This window comes from Passer montanus, unplaced genomic scaffold (genome assembly GCF_014805655.1).
Source record: "Passer montanus isolate IOZ18808 unplaced genomic scaffold, ASM1480565v1 scaffold5, whole genome shotgun sequence".
Taxonomy (NCBI): domain Eukaryota; kingdom Metazoa; phylum Chordata; class Aves; order Passeriformes; family Passeridae; genus Passer; species Passer montanus.
In genome coordinates, this window is record NW_024369929.1 from 10482289 (window position 1) to 10497302 (window position 15014).

The window sequence follows — 15014 nt, forward strand, 5'->3', positions numbered from 1 at the left end:
AGAAGCTGAAAATGTTTGATGGCATTTGGTTCTTCCAGGCCGAGTTATTAAAGCTGCATCACTCACTGTGGCACAGAAACTGTAGTGCCTCCACTTGATTTCTCAGGAGCACAGAAAGGCACTGCCCTCAGCCCAGCAACAACAGTTTGAACAGTGCATTCTTCTTTCAAAACCCTACCTGAGATCAAAAAATCCCCCAAATGCATTGCTGATGTCTCCACATGCCACACGGACTCACTGCGTGATTTTGCAGAGGTTCTGGAACATCTTCTCAGGATTTTGTCCGTCTGGCCCGTCCGTCTGTCCCGTCTCCTCCAGCTGCTGCACCTTCTGCAGAGCGACGCTGACAGCGTAGCGCAGGAACTCCGTGCTGGAGCGCAGCACTGCCAGGCTCTCCTCGTGGCTCTGGGCATTGTCCCTGCAGGATCAGAACTGTCAGAGAACTGGGGACGCACAGAGGAAGCTCAGACATGGACTGTGAGATCCAAAATTTAATATGCATTTGCAAATAAAATCTCTGGTTGAACTGAGGGTGGAAAAGACCTGTTGTTTTGGTAGCTTGTAGTGAACACTCAGAGAATTAGAGCTGCACCAGCCTTTCCAAGCACACTAACACACGCTTTGAATTGATGTCTGGCTCTGCTCCACAGAGGATTGGACACCTTCTCACCTGAACAGAGCTGTGAGCAGAGTAGATACAAAACCCATGGACAGGAAGCTCCGTGCAGTTTTGTTGCTCAAGGCAGATTTGTTCTTTCCAGCTTTCTCCTTCAGGATTTCAGAGAGTTTGTTGTAACATGTAAACAGGCCTAGGACATCCTCAAATTTGTTCTTACTGCAATAAAATAGTAGAAAGCATTAATAGAGAAAATACATTCTTGGAGTTTCCCATTTGAAGCTTCAGCTGCCAAATTACACAATGATGCTGCCTAAATGATGAAACCTGTTACATCTCCCTGCCTCCCTAACAGTGTATACCTCATCCAATCCTCCTCAACCTGCTCTTCTACAAAATGTCAGATCCCCTCTCCCACAACACATGACATTCCAAAGGAAAACACTCCCCAAGGCTCTGTGAGTGGCTGTGCAACGCTCAGATCACTGACTGTGTGTTGGCACTACCATCCTGTGCCTGCAATGAGGCTGTACTCCAAAGAGCTGGGCAAATAATAGTACAGTTAGTGCTAGAGGGTAAGATTTAATATTTTACCTGAAATTCCCAGTGTTGAAATTGTATTCAATCAGAACCTCACAAATTCCCATCACCTGAATGGCATAGATGTTGTTTTTCACACCGACACCAGAAGACAGTGAAAAATCTGCTGATTTATCCTGAGAGGTAAAGAAAACAAGTGAAAAATCTTTTCAAAAACTGACAAGAACTCGGCATCTTCTCCCACTGAGTCAAACTGAAAATCTGATTTACCAGTTCAAAGTCTTCCAACTCGCTCTTGATCATTCGTCGTGTGACAGATTCTAACATCTCTTCAAAGTTCTGCTCAAATCCCACACCCTCCTCCTCCTCCTCGTCATCTTCAGCTCCTTGGCACAGACGCACAGTGCTCCTGTACCAGGCAAGGCAGTGCTGGATGCAGCAGAGCAGGTGGGCCTGGAGGAAGCAGCCACACAGTCACACTCAGCCTCTGAGCTGGAGGTCACTGGCAGCAGTGGACACGGGCCAGACTGTTCTGGTGGGATGTAAAGAGCTGTGGCTGCCTTTGGAACTGCCTTCAGTCTTGAGGATATGCCTCATTCCCAAATTGAGGGGATCAGAAATCTCACACAAAGCTACTCAGTTCCAGCTTCAGACAGTGCTCTGTGCCTGAGCTTTTCTAGATGACTTAACTCCCACTGCTCCCTCCACCCAGCCACCTCAGGTACTGAAGGAGATGGAAAGGGAATTTCCAAAGGGAACCTCATTCTAGCTCAAGTGTCTGCACCCTTCCTGGGTGTGCTGCTGCACACAAGCTTCCTTAGGGGAAAACAAAATGATTAATTTGAATTTGTTCCCTTGGAATTCCAACAAATCATTGAGGTCTCATCTCAAGCAATTTCAAAGGAGAAAAACCAAAGGACAAATTCTTCCCCCTGCTACACACACACAGAGCACAGCTATTTTATGTGGAATGAAGTTAAAGGAGGGGAAAAAACCCCATAGGGTGAACTCAATAGAGGATAACAGAAGAACACTATTCCTAGAGCATTTTTCACACAGGTCCCCACAACCACTATGCTTGGGGAGCTCAAATAAATAGCCTGAGGCAGGGGTGAGCTGCCCAGCTCGGTTGCTATTAAAAGAATTTCTCCAGGCTAGAAGAGGCTGAAGAAGCACATGGTATTCAGCTCATGTAGGACAACTAAAATGCTAGTAACAGATGAGTTTGCAGCTGTGGCCAACCAATAGCTCTTACCAGTGGTTCTTGCAGAAAGATTTGATCTCCCTGAGCCATAATACATCCCTCCAGTTTGAGTGGAGGCAGGAGGTCTGGCTGGGGCAGGTAATATTGCTTTATCTGTCACAGAAAACAAGAAACAAAAATAACCAGTTACTTGGTAACTGAGCCTCTTAGGATGTTTGAAAACAGCGTACAATCATCTTTGTACCCCATTCTAGAGAGCAAAACCTGGCACTGTGATAAGGGGACTGTACAAGTACATGAGGCACGTCATTTGCTCTACTGGTGATTAAAATCCCTTCTTGAGTTGCTCCTGTACCTCAGCCAGGACACGTCAGTGCCCTAAAATAAGATTAGCTGACCACTTGCTGTTGTGTTGCCTCAACAAGTCACATCACTTGTACCCCACCTGCAGTGTTACCCCTCCTTTAAACAGTGAGGATCAATAGCTGCTGCTGCTATAGAAAGTTATAGATACATAATGATGCTATAAAATTTTACACCTTTACACCAACTTACTATTAAGTGCCCTCTGTTACCCAAAAGCTGTCTTGGCTCTGTTCATGTTCCTTTCTCAGACCCTATACTGTCATGGGAAAGCTGGAATTAGTCAGCATGAACTCTTTGGATGATTAAAGGGAAGAAAATTACTTGTCTCAAAGAAAGCACAGCCTGTCCAATGGATTGAGGAAATGTGATTGTCTTGTTGCCATGAGCAACACTGCTGGGGGATGAGTTAATCCTCCCAGATCCCACATGGACTTGGGTATTCTCCCGATGGGAAGACAGCAACAATAATTACTGTGTCAGCACATATCCTTGGGGAACTATGGGAGGGTAACTGCTGTGCACTGCTAAGGAACAGGGAGAGCACAAAGAACTTCTCTGGGCTCACACTTTCCACAGCACCTAAGAACTGAAGGGCTGGAAAGAGCTCCAAGAGATCCTTCCTCTTCCACCCTGTGGCAGAAATGAACCCATCTCCAGACATTTACCCAGTCTGCTCTCTCAGCATAGCAGGGGTTTGAATGCCTGCTTAGGGAAATGTCACAGCACCCAAACATGTTTCCAGTGTGAGGGAAAATGATTTCCCCAATATTTAACCTGAATTGTTTGCCATACTGGTTGAAGTGCAGAATTCTGCAGCCCCATGGAGCAGGACTTTACCTGGGATAGCAGTGTTTCCATGATGGAGCTGGCCAGCTGGGAGTTCCTGCGAAGGACATCATAAAAACCCTGGAGACAGGAAGGAAGGACAAGTTGGCTGACACAGCAGAGAAAATGAACCACAGGCATAAGAAGTTGGCGTCATAAGATTGCAAAGACACTTTGGCACCACAAGGAACCATGAGGAAGTAACAATGTACTCAGTGTAAAACTCCATACCTGGCAAAGCAAAGGCACCACAGAAAGAAGGTATGAATCAGAAAAAGTATGAATTTCCTCACAGGGGCCCTCTCACAAGCTGTATCTCCCTAGCAGCGGTGGCAGCAAGCCCAGAGTGACTTTCACTGCTATTTAACACAATCACAAATCCAACTTCAAACTGTGAAACCCTGCTTCAAAGGCAAAACAAGCCAGTGGGGAAACTGTAGGAGGCAACAGATCCTGCAGACTGAGAAAACTCAGAGGATGGATAAAGCAACACAAGTTTTCTAGCAACAGTGACGAATACACCCAGAACTTACAGCTCATCAAAGGTCAATCTAACCCAAGATAAGGAAACAAAACCTCTCTGACTGGTACAGGTTTGTTTTTTCTCCAGGTGGTACCCCATGGTTATAACACAATCTAAGATATGCACCCAAAAATGGCCCTTTATAACAGACCTATCACAACAGACCTAAGGACAGCCAAGTTTTACAGAAACTTGGAAAGGAAAATGAGAAAAGACAGAAAAGAAGTTTCTCCATACTCCCCAGACAGGGTTTTCTTTGGAGCCCATAATTAACTTTCAACAGCTCCACATCTACCCAATGCCTGTTATACCACTCCTCCTCACAGGGCATCAAACATCCTTCCCATTCCCTAGGCCCTACCACAGCAAGACAGACTTTGACACATTTTTGCTCTTAAACAATGCATGAGCTGAAGAAGATACATCAACGTGTCTTTGGGTGTATAAGGGTTAAAAAAAACAGCAACAGAAGGAGTGAAAACGTGTTACACATGTCCCATGAAGAACAAAACTGAGCTGAAAGGCTGTTTTTCACAATAACATGACTGTTATTTACCTGAGGCTAGAGAAGAATCAGACCACAGAAGAGCTTGTGGCTGTTTAAGAGACAGAAGAAACCATGTTTACCTCATATAACATGAGCCGAACGTCTGCTTGCTGGCTCAAACACCGCCTCAGGCTGCCCAGGATTTCCAGGCAGAAGGCCTCATTAGCTGCAGAATTATAGCAGGCATGAACATCTGCCTGGACCTGAGAAGGAACATTAGTCAGTTATACTGGTTACAATGTCACAACACAGGAGCAAGGTGGTAAGGGTCTGGCCCCTGAACAATCACTGAGGTAGTCCCGGTGCTGCCAGGATCCTCATCATTGTCATGGAGCAGTGGGAATGCTCCCCAGAGCACTGGTGCTGTGAGAGAGAATGGCTCTGAGAAGCAACATCTCTAGGCCAGCTTCTTTTTGCACATTGCACTTCCTAAAGCTCTCCTTACATGAAGGAAATCCTCGCTGGATTTCCAGCACTAATCCTTACTAAAGCTGTATTTCCATTCTGGGGGAACACTTCCCTTTTGAGTTGTTTCAAACAGTGAGTTTTAGACACCAGACTGTCTCACATGGCCACAGAACAGCACTCACCTGAGTGGCACCAATGGCCTGGCTGCACTGGGAAGAGGACAAGCTGCCCAGAACCTTAAAATTTCTTAACAGGAGCAAAAAGCCAGCGACTGCAGCTTTACGAGCATCGAGCTGCCTGGGAATTGGGACAGGAAAGAGGGTTATGTAAGGAAACGTGGAAGCAAGAAGCTCAGAAGCACATCAAATATCAACTCAGAAATGAAAAAAGGGCCACAAATACAGAGTGACTGGGCCCTGTACAACTGTATTTCCCAAAAGGGCAGTACAGTCCCAAGCAGTCACGAGCTGGGCAGTTTGCTGGAAACTCCCCTGCTCTACACACTCACAATATTCCATCTCCTTTCTGTCCTACAATGCTTGCACTCAGAAAGAGCCCAGGCCAAGTCCCAAGTATTAAATATCCCTTGAAAGCTAGGAGAGTGTCACAGACCTCAGAATTGGAAAATTCCTAATAAAAACCTGGTGTTTTGCTTTACTCATAGAAACGACAAGTCTTTCCCAAGACCAAGTCCCTTGCTTTGAAAAATAATCTTAAATTTGGAATTCTATATTCATAACCAGGCAGCCACTGGCCAACAAAATCCAGTCTACAATCACAGCAGGATTTGCTGGTTTGCTCAAAGCATGACCAAGACAACACCTTGTAAGGGATCAGAAGGAATGTGGCAGCTCAACATTCTGATCAGTGGTTCCTCCCAGACCCTCCCTGGATATATTCAGCTGTGCTAGACACATGTTGGAATTGGTTTTAATTTTGCCTATGTATTTGGAGTTTCCAACAGCTTTCTGAACTTGCAAAGCCCATTCATTCAGATGGAGTTGGAATTTGTGTCTCAGTTCAGTGGAGCTGTGACTGTACCACAATTCCAGGCTAAAGGGACAGGAGATGTCACTATCCAGTTATGGGAAGAACACTGTAAGAAGACATTTAGCCCAAAATAAAAAATACTTCTGCTCCAAAACCATAAATGAGTTGTAGAAATTTTTTCAAAGAATCCTCTCCCCACCTTACCTGGAAAAGATAGCTTTTTGGAGAACAAGTATCAGGGAGTCCCTCACTGACATGCTGACTTTTAGCAGAGGCTGGAAAGGAAAATAACCTTTGGAGAGAAAAGCACTAAGGCATGCCAAGCCCTTGGGGCATATGAGCTCATCTTCCTCAGGCCCATCTGGCCCTGCATTTCCAGTACTGTCATCAGTACAGTAGGAAGACCAAAACATTTTAAAATAGACAAGAAAACCCATAGAGCTGTGGCAGTGAGACACCTCAGAAGGTTACTGAGGACACAGTGTAAGGGCTTAGGAAAATAACTGTTATCCCCAGGTTGGACAAAGCAGGTGAAAGCTAAAACACCAGGGCAGTATCTCAGCCCAGGCAAAGAGGAATACTGACATGGAGCTTGGAAGGAGAAAAATCAACGTGACAGCTACAGCTGTTCAGCTAAACACTGTAGATTTAATTTTCTACAGGGTGCAGCATCTGGGGATCTTCCAGATGAAAGGTCAGCACAGAGCAGTTTTGGTCCTGTGCCACACCACACCATATGCTTTTTCCTAGAGGGCACATGCAAATCCATGCTTGAAGAACAGTTCCATGCTACACCAAACAACCCACAGCAGAGGATGAAGGCTTATTTCATGAGGAGGGTTATCAGATCATGCATATAATTGTGGCCCAGAGCTGTCACTGCAACAAAAGTAGCAAGATCCATGGAGAAATGCAAAGCTTTACCTGTACTGCCCGGAGAAGCCCTTGCACTGTGTCAATGGGCAGAAAGGACAAATTGTCAAAGGTCTCTGTGACTTTGGAGGATGAAGTCTGAAGCACAAGAGGAGCAGACACAACAATATTGGACAGCAAGTCTGAAAAATAAAAGGACAAAAAGAACAGCTGATGCCAAGGGGCCAGAAAAGCCTCAGCAGAAGATGTCTGTAGAGCTAACAATTACAGACTAATCAAACACCTTCCATGACACAGAGAGGTCATTGACAAACTGAGTCTGCTGCAGACACCAAGCACTAAAAATGCTCCCAGCCCAGCTGAAGGGCCTCACCCCACCAGAGGGCACTGAGATGCAAGGGAAGAGGCTGCAGCACTGACATCCCAGCAGCCCCAGTGGCTCCCAAGCCCAAGGACGAGGAGAAGGCAAGGCTGGGAATGTGGAAAAGGCAACTGACTGATGATTCTGATTTTCTGTGCGTCAGCTGTTCCATGGCAACTGCCTGCAAACATATTTTTCACCTGTGATGAATACAAGACAATCTGATGCAGCTGATACCTCAGTCAGAGGAGAAGGAACAACTGATTTTCTTGGCTTCAGGTCACTTCAGCAGGCACTTCAGAAACCAAATCCCCTCCTGGGCTGCATCAAAAGCAGCTTGGCCAGCAGGTTGAGGGAGGGAATTCTCCCCCTCTACTCCACTTTGGTGAGAGCCCCCTTGGCGTACTGTGTCCAGCTCTGGGGCCCTCAGCACAAGCAGGACAGAGACCTTTGGAGCAGGTCCAGAGGGGCATAAAAATGCTCAGAGGGCTGGAGCTCCTCTGCTATGGAGATGGCCTGACACAGTTGGGGCTGGTCAGCCTGGAGAAGCCAACTTTGGGGAGACCTTGTTGTAGCTTTTTGGTACTCAAATGGGGTTTATAACATGGGGACAGACTTTTTATCAGTAGTTGTTGTGATAAGAGTAGGGCTAATAGTTTTAAACTAAAATAAGGTAGATTCAAAGTGGATATAAAGAAGAAATTTTTTACAGTGAGGGTGGTGAAACGTTGGCACAGGTTGCCCAGAGAGGTGGTGGATGCCCCATCCCTGGAAACATTCAAGGTCAGGTTGGATGAGGCTCTGAGCAACCTGGTCTAGTGGAAGATCTCCATGCTCATTCCAAGGCAGTGGACTAGATGACCTTCAAAGGTCCCATCCAACCCAAACCAAATTCTGTGATTCTAAATGAGTTTTGAGGAGCTGTGTTGTGACTGTCCACAGAGCAGAGCACATTTCTCTCTCTTTTCTGTTACCTATGAAGTGGCTGACAGGAGATGCTGCTTTTGTGAGGACTCTGTTCAGGACCTGCTCAAGAATATCACTTCTGATGGGCTCATGAACCTGAATGAGGAAGAATAAATAAAAATCAAAACCTTTAAGATATTCCTGTACTTCACAGCACAGGCATTGTACAAAGCAAATCCAGATCTGACACATAAGCAAGGATGGTCACCAGAAGTCCCCTTTCAGCTAAATCCACACAGAGTGATTCAAATTTCATCCCAGCAAAATCAGAACCAGCCCATCAAGGCACACAGAATACACTCAGAACATAATGGTTCCAATCATCTGTGGGATCAAAATTTACCAGTTTGGTGAAGTTGAATGGGTTTCAATCCCACCTTGTCAGATTTTATTTGTACCTCTGAATTTCTCTACCTCTGCAGTTTCTTGGAAACTGTAATACAGTTTATAATAATAGGGATTACACAAGTATCATGACAGCTGTAACAGATTAAAATTAGATCTTCATGAGGATGGCCTCTTCCAGCTGGAAAGGGTCAAATAGGAGACAAAATCAAGTATTGTTTGCTGAACACTCACAATGGATATAGCAGGCAAGGTTTTGACACCGTTTACCAGGATAGAATAAGAACAGAATTGTTCTCCCCCCACCAAAAAAAAACTTCTCCAAAACCTACATTACCTTGAACGTTTCCAGCAGGATACTTGCTCCCAGTCTGCAAGCCTGCTGGGCTGGCATTTTTGAAAGGCCATAACTGTTATCAGCAGCTTTTCCTCCAAAGGGCTTTTTTGGTTCATAGGATTCCATTAGGCTGAAGCCAAGATCCACCAGGCCCTGAGTAACATGGTCCCAACCAAATGCACTGGGGAAAACATTAAATATATGAGGAAAGAAACAACTTAGTCATAGGAAAGTTTGGATTAGAGCTGAGGTACAATCTTCTGCAGTCATTCCAGGGTCCAAAGCAGCAGTGAGAGAGACACTTGATGACAGCAGGGAAGATGACAGCCCTCACAAGCCTGTGACTGTCCTTAGGCTCAGGGACAGATGCTCAGCACATCTCTGCAGTCCCAGTTCTCCATCAGAATTCCCTTCCAGCCCAAAGGTTTTCTCTCCATTGGGAATGACATTCCCTCAGGTCTGACCTCAGCATAACAGCAGGCTACAGCTGGGATGCACAGGTACCCTACTGATGGCAAGATCTTCAGGTTGGAGAAAAAGAGAAGAGGAATGCCTCCCATCAAACTAAAGGACAGCTGGTGACAGACCAGAGCTATCCCACAGGATGTTTAAAGGACTAACCAGTGAACCAGATTAAACAGTGAACCTACTCCTCATCCCTTGATCAGAACACAAACTACAGCCAGCAGCATGACTCACATTGCAGATTAGGCCCTGATCAGTTTAGTCCTTTGTACCACCAGAGCCTGAGATTTGAGGTAGAAGGAGCAGATTTATACAGCCACGTTGTTGTTTTTTTTTAATTCGCTAATATAAAACTAGGATAAAACCTTTGGATTTTGACACTGATCCCTGCCAGCACATGGTCAGAAGTATTTAGCATCCCAGAGTGTTTTAACAAAGCTGAAACTCTCCCCATTTCTAAAGCCCATTGAATGTTCTGCAGCACGTGGCTGCAACTCACCTATTTTTCACCACTTCCAGAATGACAGCGGTTATATCATATTGTTGAGGAAACAAATCCTGCAGAAACTTGGAGGCCTGGAGGAACTGCAGGTCCTTGCAGCTTCTTGTGATTGATGTTTTCAAGAAATCAAATATCTGGAACATAAAATCATTACGTGTGAGGAAATGATCTTTGAAATGGGACCTGTATAATCTTGGGTACGTTCCAGTAGGAGCACCAGCCAGACACAAGTTCCACTACAGCCTGCCAAAAATCTTAACTCACTTCTTTGTCAGGACAAATACACCAGTCTCATTAAGTGCCTCAAGGAGGGTGACTTGCTGCCAGATGCTCTTCATGTGGCCACCACAGAGCCAAAACATTAGAAAAATAGACTGCTTTTCTTCTCATCCTACAATACCAACCCACAGGAATCACTGCTCTGGAAAATTGTGATATTGCTCTGGGGTCTTTTACAGTGTTCAGTAAAGTACAGCATACCAATGATCTAACTGCCTACCCATGAGCATCCTGAAACCATTTTGAGCCTAATTCTGATGGGACTCTGACCTAACCCTGCTTCCTTTCCTTTACAGGGAGTGCAGAGTGCATCCCCATGGAAGCTTTCAGCAAGCTTATCAAGCACATACCTGCTCTTGCAGTCTGTGTTTTACAGCAACTGACAGCAGAAGAGCCACACTGAAGGGACACAGGGCTCTACCAGGGTCCTTCTGTTGCTCAGTCTAGGAAACAGCAAGGAGCAGTGAGAAAACTTGTTATCTTTACTGAAACACCCTGGAAATTCAGGCAGCCATCAAGCACATGTCTCTTCAAGCATATCACAGCACTCGCTTAAGAGAACATGACTGCAATCATAAAAATTATTAAATCCCTTGGCCAGATAATAAATTAAGTTTTTAAACTTTACTTCAGTATTTCAAGAGCAGTGGCTGCTCCATCTCTGCCATACCTTCAGATGTCTAATGAGCTCCTCGCCCAGGTCCTGGTCCAGGTTGATGACAGACACAATGTGGAGGATAACGGTGCCTTCCACGTGGCGGAGCTGGTCCAGGGGCATTGTGGCCACCTCAAGGTCCACTGACCTGTAAGTTTTACCAGGAAATAAAAAGCCATCCCGAGCCAGAAATCATTCCTTATGGATCAAGAAGGATGTTCTTGTACAAAGTTTAGCTGTTCTAATCCAAGGAGCCCTGGGCAGGAGCACTGTGACTATAAATACCCAGGTGGTAAAGAGAGGGGTGAGAGAGCAAGAACTTACTCTGGAACCCTCTGTTCTTCCTTCTGTCTCTTATCCAGCTGATTGAAAAAACTGATGATTCCTTCCAGAACAGTCTTCTTACTGCCCTGCAAGGCAGGACATTATATTAAGCCATTGCAGGCCTGCAGTGTCCCAGACAACAATACTCAATTCCCACACCTATCACAAATCTCAGGGTATCCTTCATTTCCCTCCATAAATTGCTAAGGCAGGTGAGCACTCCTCTATGGCCCATTTCCAGATTTCCAGTTTTCATATTTCTTTTGACTGCATTATAGAATAACTGGAAGAAACTCAAGCTCTCAAGTGTTCTGATTGTCTTTTTTTTTTTAGTTGTTATTAATTAGAAAGGATCCTTTATGTTTTAATCAATTGGGAAGGCTTTCAAATTTCTAACCTTAAATCCAACAATACATTTTGGCCAGTGGACCCAAACGACCCTCTATAACACACATATAATTTGTCTTTGGATCATTTTGGCATTGACTTGGTCACAGATGAAGCAAGGAAAAGAGCCAGATCATCCTGTCAAAGGGCAGAGCCGTTCCTGGCAGTCTCTGCTCTGGAGAAGAGCACAGGAGATGACACATCCCCAGTACAAGTCAGACTACAGCCCCAGTAGACAATCACAGTGCATGAGCTATTATTGTAGCATGCAGATCACAGAGAGTGAGCAAAACCACACTGAAAAAAACCCCAATCCTCTCTGCTGTCTGCTAGCTCTGTGCTCATCCCTTATTTCCCAAAGGTTTGCTTCTCTTCCCACAAGGAAAACCAAGTTCCCATCTTTCTCTGAGCAATCAGCTTGTTCAGGCTAGAGGGAGTTAGAGAAAGTGATGTTCTGTTGTGCCCCTACAGCGTGGTTTGGGAGCAATCAGAATCCCTGCCAAAATCCAGACTACAGATCACTCTGGACATTTTCTTTCTGTTGGACTAAACCTGGGAGAAATCCAGCTCCCATGAGCTTTTACCTTTGCAGAAAGCAGCAGCAGCTGATAGACCAAAGGGGGGATTTCCTGCAGGTCTAATTTGGAAAACATCCTAAGGACCTTTTCCACCACAAACTGCAGCTCCTCTCCTGATAGTGGAATATCCCTGTCGAATCAAAGAGTTTTTTTTCATAAATTTATCTGCCACAGCTCACTCACACATGGAATAAAAACAACACCACCATGGCCAGATGTGTTTTGCATCCAAATCTGGTGTGGATGCTCACTGACCAACTACCCATGGTGCTTTGCCTGGTATAGTCAGACCTCCTATTTGTATTTGCCCCAGACTGGTTATGAAATAGGACACAGACAGAACCATGGCACAAGTGGATGTTGAAGAGAAAAATAATTACCTGAACATGTTGGCAAGATGTATTACACACCGAGGATCCCACCTGGTAAAAAAAAGATATGTTGGAAGCTTGAGAGCAAGCTGGATTATCATTGAGCTCTTCCCTCCTACACAATTATTCAATGTCACCATTTCCCTGTCACATTCTGATACTAAAATTAGAAGCCAGATTTCCACCAGAAACCATCACCACCAATCTAACCACCCACATTTCCATACTTCTGAAGTGCCTGGCCCCTTTAATAATAGATGCCAGAAAATGAATAAAAACAAGCACTTCCTGAGACCAGTTCATGCAACAGTCTCACAAGATCTGGGAGCAGGCTGCTCCCTTGCTTTCCCAGCTGGAGAAGACACTGCCACAGGGGGCACAGATTCAAGGATGACAGGACACACAGCCCACAGTGATGCCTTTTTCCAAGCACAATGTGAAACACAATGTTTTGCCACTAACCAAGACCTGCCAGACATACATACTTGCTGGAGCAGAGGGTATTTATCAGCTGTTTCTTAAACTCTTCCCCATTCAGTTCACCTGAAAAAGCAAAAGTCTTAGGAGCTGATTCCAGAGGAAGGGAGGACAAGCTGCAGAGAAGGAGCTGATAGGGGGTTACCTTTCCCATAAGCCAGGTTTTCCTTTGAACTGGCCAGGGCCGTGAGAACAGTGGAAAACAGCTCCAAGGATTTCCCGTTGGTCAGGCTGCCCCCTTTAATGACATCCACAAACAGGCTGGCAAGCTCTGCCAAGGCGTGGCCTGGCAGCTGGCGGGCCTGGGAGAACATACAACAGGAGAGTGCCTGAGGCAGTGCACAGAATTCCACGTGCACATCCAAACTGTCACCAAAACCCGGCAGAAGACAGAATTTCTTACAGGGAAACCCTCCCTTAAAGGAAAAATTCAGCCCTGAGATCTCTGTTTTGCACTGCTCTTTACAGAACACAGCAATAAATCAAGATTATGTGATTATAGGTTTAGAGTTTTGAGCCTAAGATTAAATATCTAAAGATAATCAAGTTCACACACAGAGCCAATTCCGATACCAGCTAATTTAGTCTAGGAAAGATCCATGGAAAGGATACAACTAATTTTCCTCAGTGGCTCAGTGAAGTATCTCAATTTACATGTGAAATTATACCCAGCAGAGCCCAGGACAGCCAGCCCAAAGGAGCTTTACCTCCAGCATCAGCAGTCCTATGATTTCAGACACCTTGCCCAGATGCAGGTCCCCTGACTCCACTAGTGGGACGCAGTGCTTGTACACCTGGAGTCTCCTGAGAACACCGCTTCTCTGGGAACAGGGGGAGCCTTGCAGCAAGCAAACAGAGGGACACAGGTGGGGAGAAAAGTTATGCAAGCAACATGTTGCTAAACAACAGGAAATCAGGAGGGACAAACTGTCACCTGGCTGCAACTTCCCATTTTACCTATCTGACAAAATAAATAAAAAAACCCAGAGAACAGGAAAGGAAATACTTGGATAAAACAGTCGGGCACCTTGTTAACACATCCTGTGGTTCACTCAGCCTGCAGCCAGAGATGAGGAAGTGTCACAGCTGGGAGAAGAACCAGCTTGGCAATTGGCTCTCACCTGGCCAGCTCAGCGCTGCTGCAAGCCACTAAGGGCTCTCAAGGGCAAATCACACTTACCACGGGCTGTACCCAATCCTAGTCCAGTTTGCCATCTCCCCGCAGGTATTCAGGCTGTCGTGTTTCCCTGTGGCAGCCCTGACGAGCAGTTTCTGGCCACAGGTGACACTTCCCTGTGCTGCCGAGCACGGGCTGGGCCCCCCGAGCGCAGCGAACACATCACCCACCTTTGAAAATGCCCCTCAGCAGAGCCGCCGTCTCCCTGCCCTTCAGGGCCTGCCTGGTCACCATGTCGCCCAGCTGCAAGAGAAGGGCAGGCATTGCCGTCTGGCAGCATTTGGCACCGCCGCTCCCGCCCGGCCCCGCTCCCCGCGCACCTCGCCCTCCGTCAGGCTCTGCAGGGCCTCCTGCAGCCGCTCGGGGCCCTGCTCGGCCGCCAGCGACAGGATGCGCTGTGCCATGGGGCCGGGGAGCGCCCGGCAGCGCCGGGCCGCGGCTCCGAGCTCCGAAATTCCCGCCCGGAAGTGCCCGCGCGTCACCCGGGGAACAGCGCCCGCCCCCGCAGCGCGCTGCCCGCGGGGCCGCGGGTTCGAGTCCCGCGCGGGGAGGCAGCGTGCGCGGCGGTGTCACGGAGTCACGGAGTGGGTCAGGCTGGAAGGGACCGCGGTGTGCCACCTGCTCCGGCCTCCCTGCTCGAGCACCTGGCACAGCCCTGCAGCCCGAGGGTGCTGGAATATCGCCAGTGAGGGACGCTCCGCGGCCTCTCTGGGCAGCCTGATGCGGTGCGCGGTGGAAATGTTCCCGGGGTGGGGTGCAGGGACGTGGGGTGCACTGCCCGGGGTGCCGGGGCATCCTGCACAAAGTGCCCATTCAGCGCCAGCCCGCATCGCCAGCGAGTGCCGCCCACGTGGGGTTCAGGGGCATTGGAGTAAACCCCTTAATTCCGGGGGACACG

At 46.9% G+C, this 15014-nt stretch overlaps 1 protein-coding gene across 2 annotated transcripts in view; it reads right to left on the bottom strand.

Annotated features, from left to right (window-relative positions):
• The window catches only part of FANCI (FA complementation group I), a 23402-nt gene extending 8836 nt beyond the window's left edge, over positions 1 to 14566 (bottom strand). For both annotated transcript variants that reach the window (XM_039723257.1, XM_039723256.1), the window contains exons 1-23: positions 14437 to 14566; positions 14287 to 14359; positions 13647 to 13777; positions 13085 to 13241; positions 12948 to 13005; positions 12472 to 12513; positions 12098 to 12221; positions 11127 to 11212; positions 10818 to 10950; positions 10498 to 10590; positions 9866 to 10002; positions 8902 to 9082; positions 8228 to 8315; positions 6944 to 7074; positions 6224 to 6294; positions 5212 to 5326; positions 4702 to 4824; positions 3564 to 3632; positions 2412 to 2513; positions 1427 to 1609; positions 1211 to 1332; positions 671 to 835; positions 239 to 418 (exon numbers count right to left, since the gene is read on the bottom strand). In XM_039723257.1, the coding sequence (XP_039579191.1) occupies positions 239 to 418; positions 671 to 835; positions 1211 to 1332; positions 1427 to 1609; positions 2412 to 2513; positions 3564 to 3632; positions 4702 to 4824; positions 5212 to 5326; positions 6224 to 6294; positions 6944 to 7074; positions 8228 to 8315; positions 8902 to 9082; positions 9866 to 10002; positions 10498 to 10590; positions 10818 to 10950; positions 11127 to 11212; positions 12098 to 12221; positions 12472 to 12513; positions 12948 to 13005; positions 13085 to 13241; positions 13647 to 13777; positions 14287 to 14359; positions 14437 to 14520 (2648 nt within the window). In that variant the 5' untranslated portion in view covers positions 14521 to 14566. The remainder of the gene's footprint in view (positions 1 to 238; positions 419 to 670; positions 836 to 1210; positions 1333 to 1426; positions 1610 to 2411; positions 2514 to 3563; positions 3633 to 4701; positions 4825 to 5211; positions 5327 to 6223; positions 6295 to 6943; positions 7075 to 8227; positions 8316 to 8901; positions 9083 to 9865; positions 10003 to 10497; positions 10591 to 10817; positions 10951 to 11126; positions 11213 to 12097; positions 12222 to 12471; positions 12514 to 12947; positions 13006 to 13084; positions 13242 to 13646; positions 13778 to 14286; positions 14360 to 14436) is intronic.
• Positions 14567 to 15014: the final 448 nt, after the last annotated feature.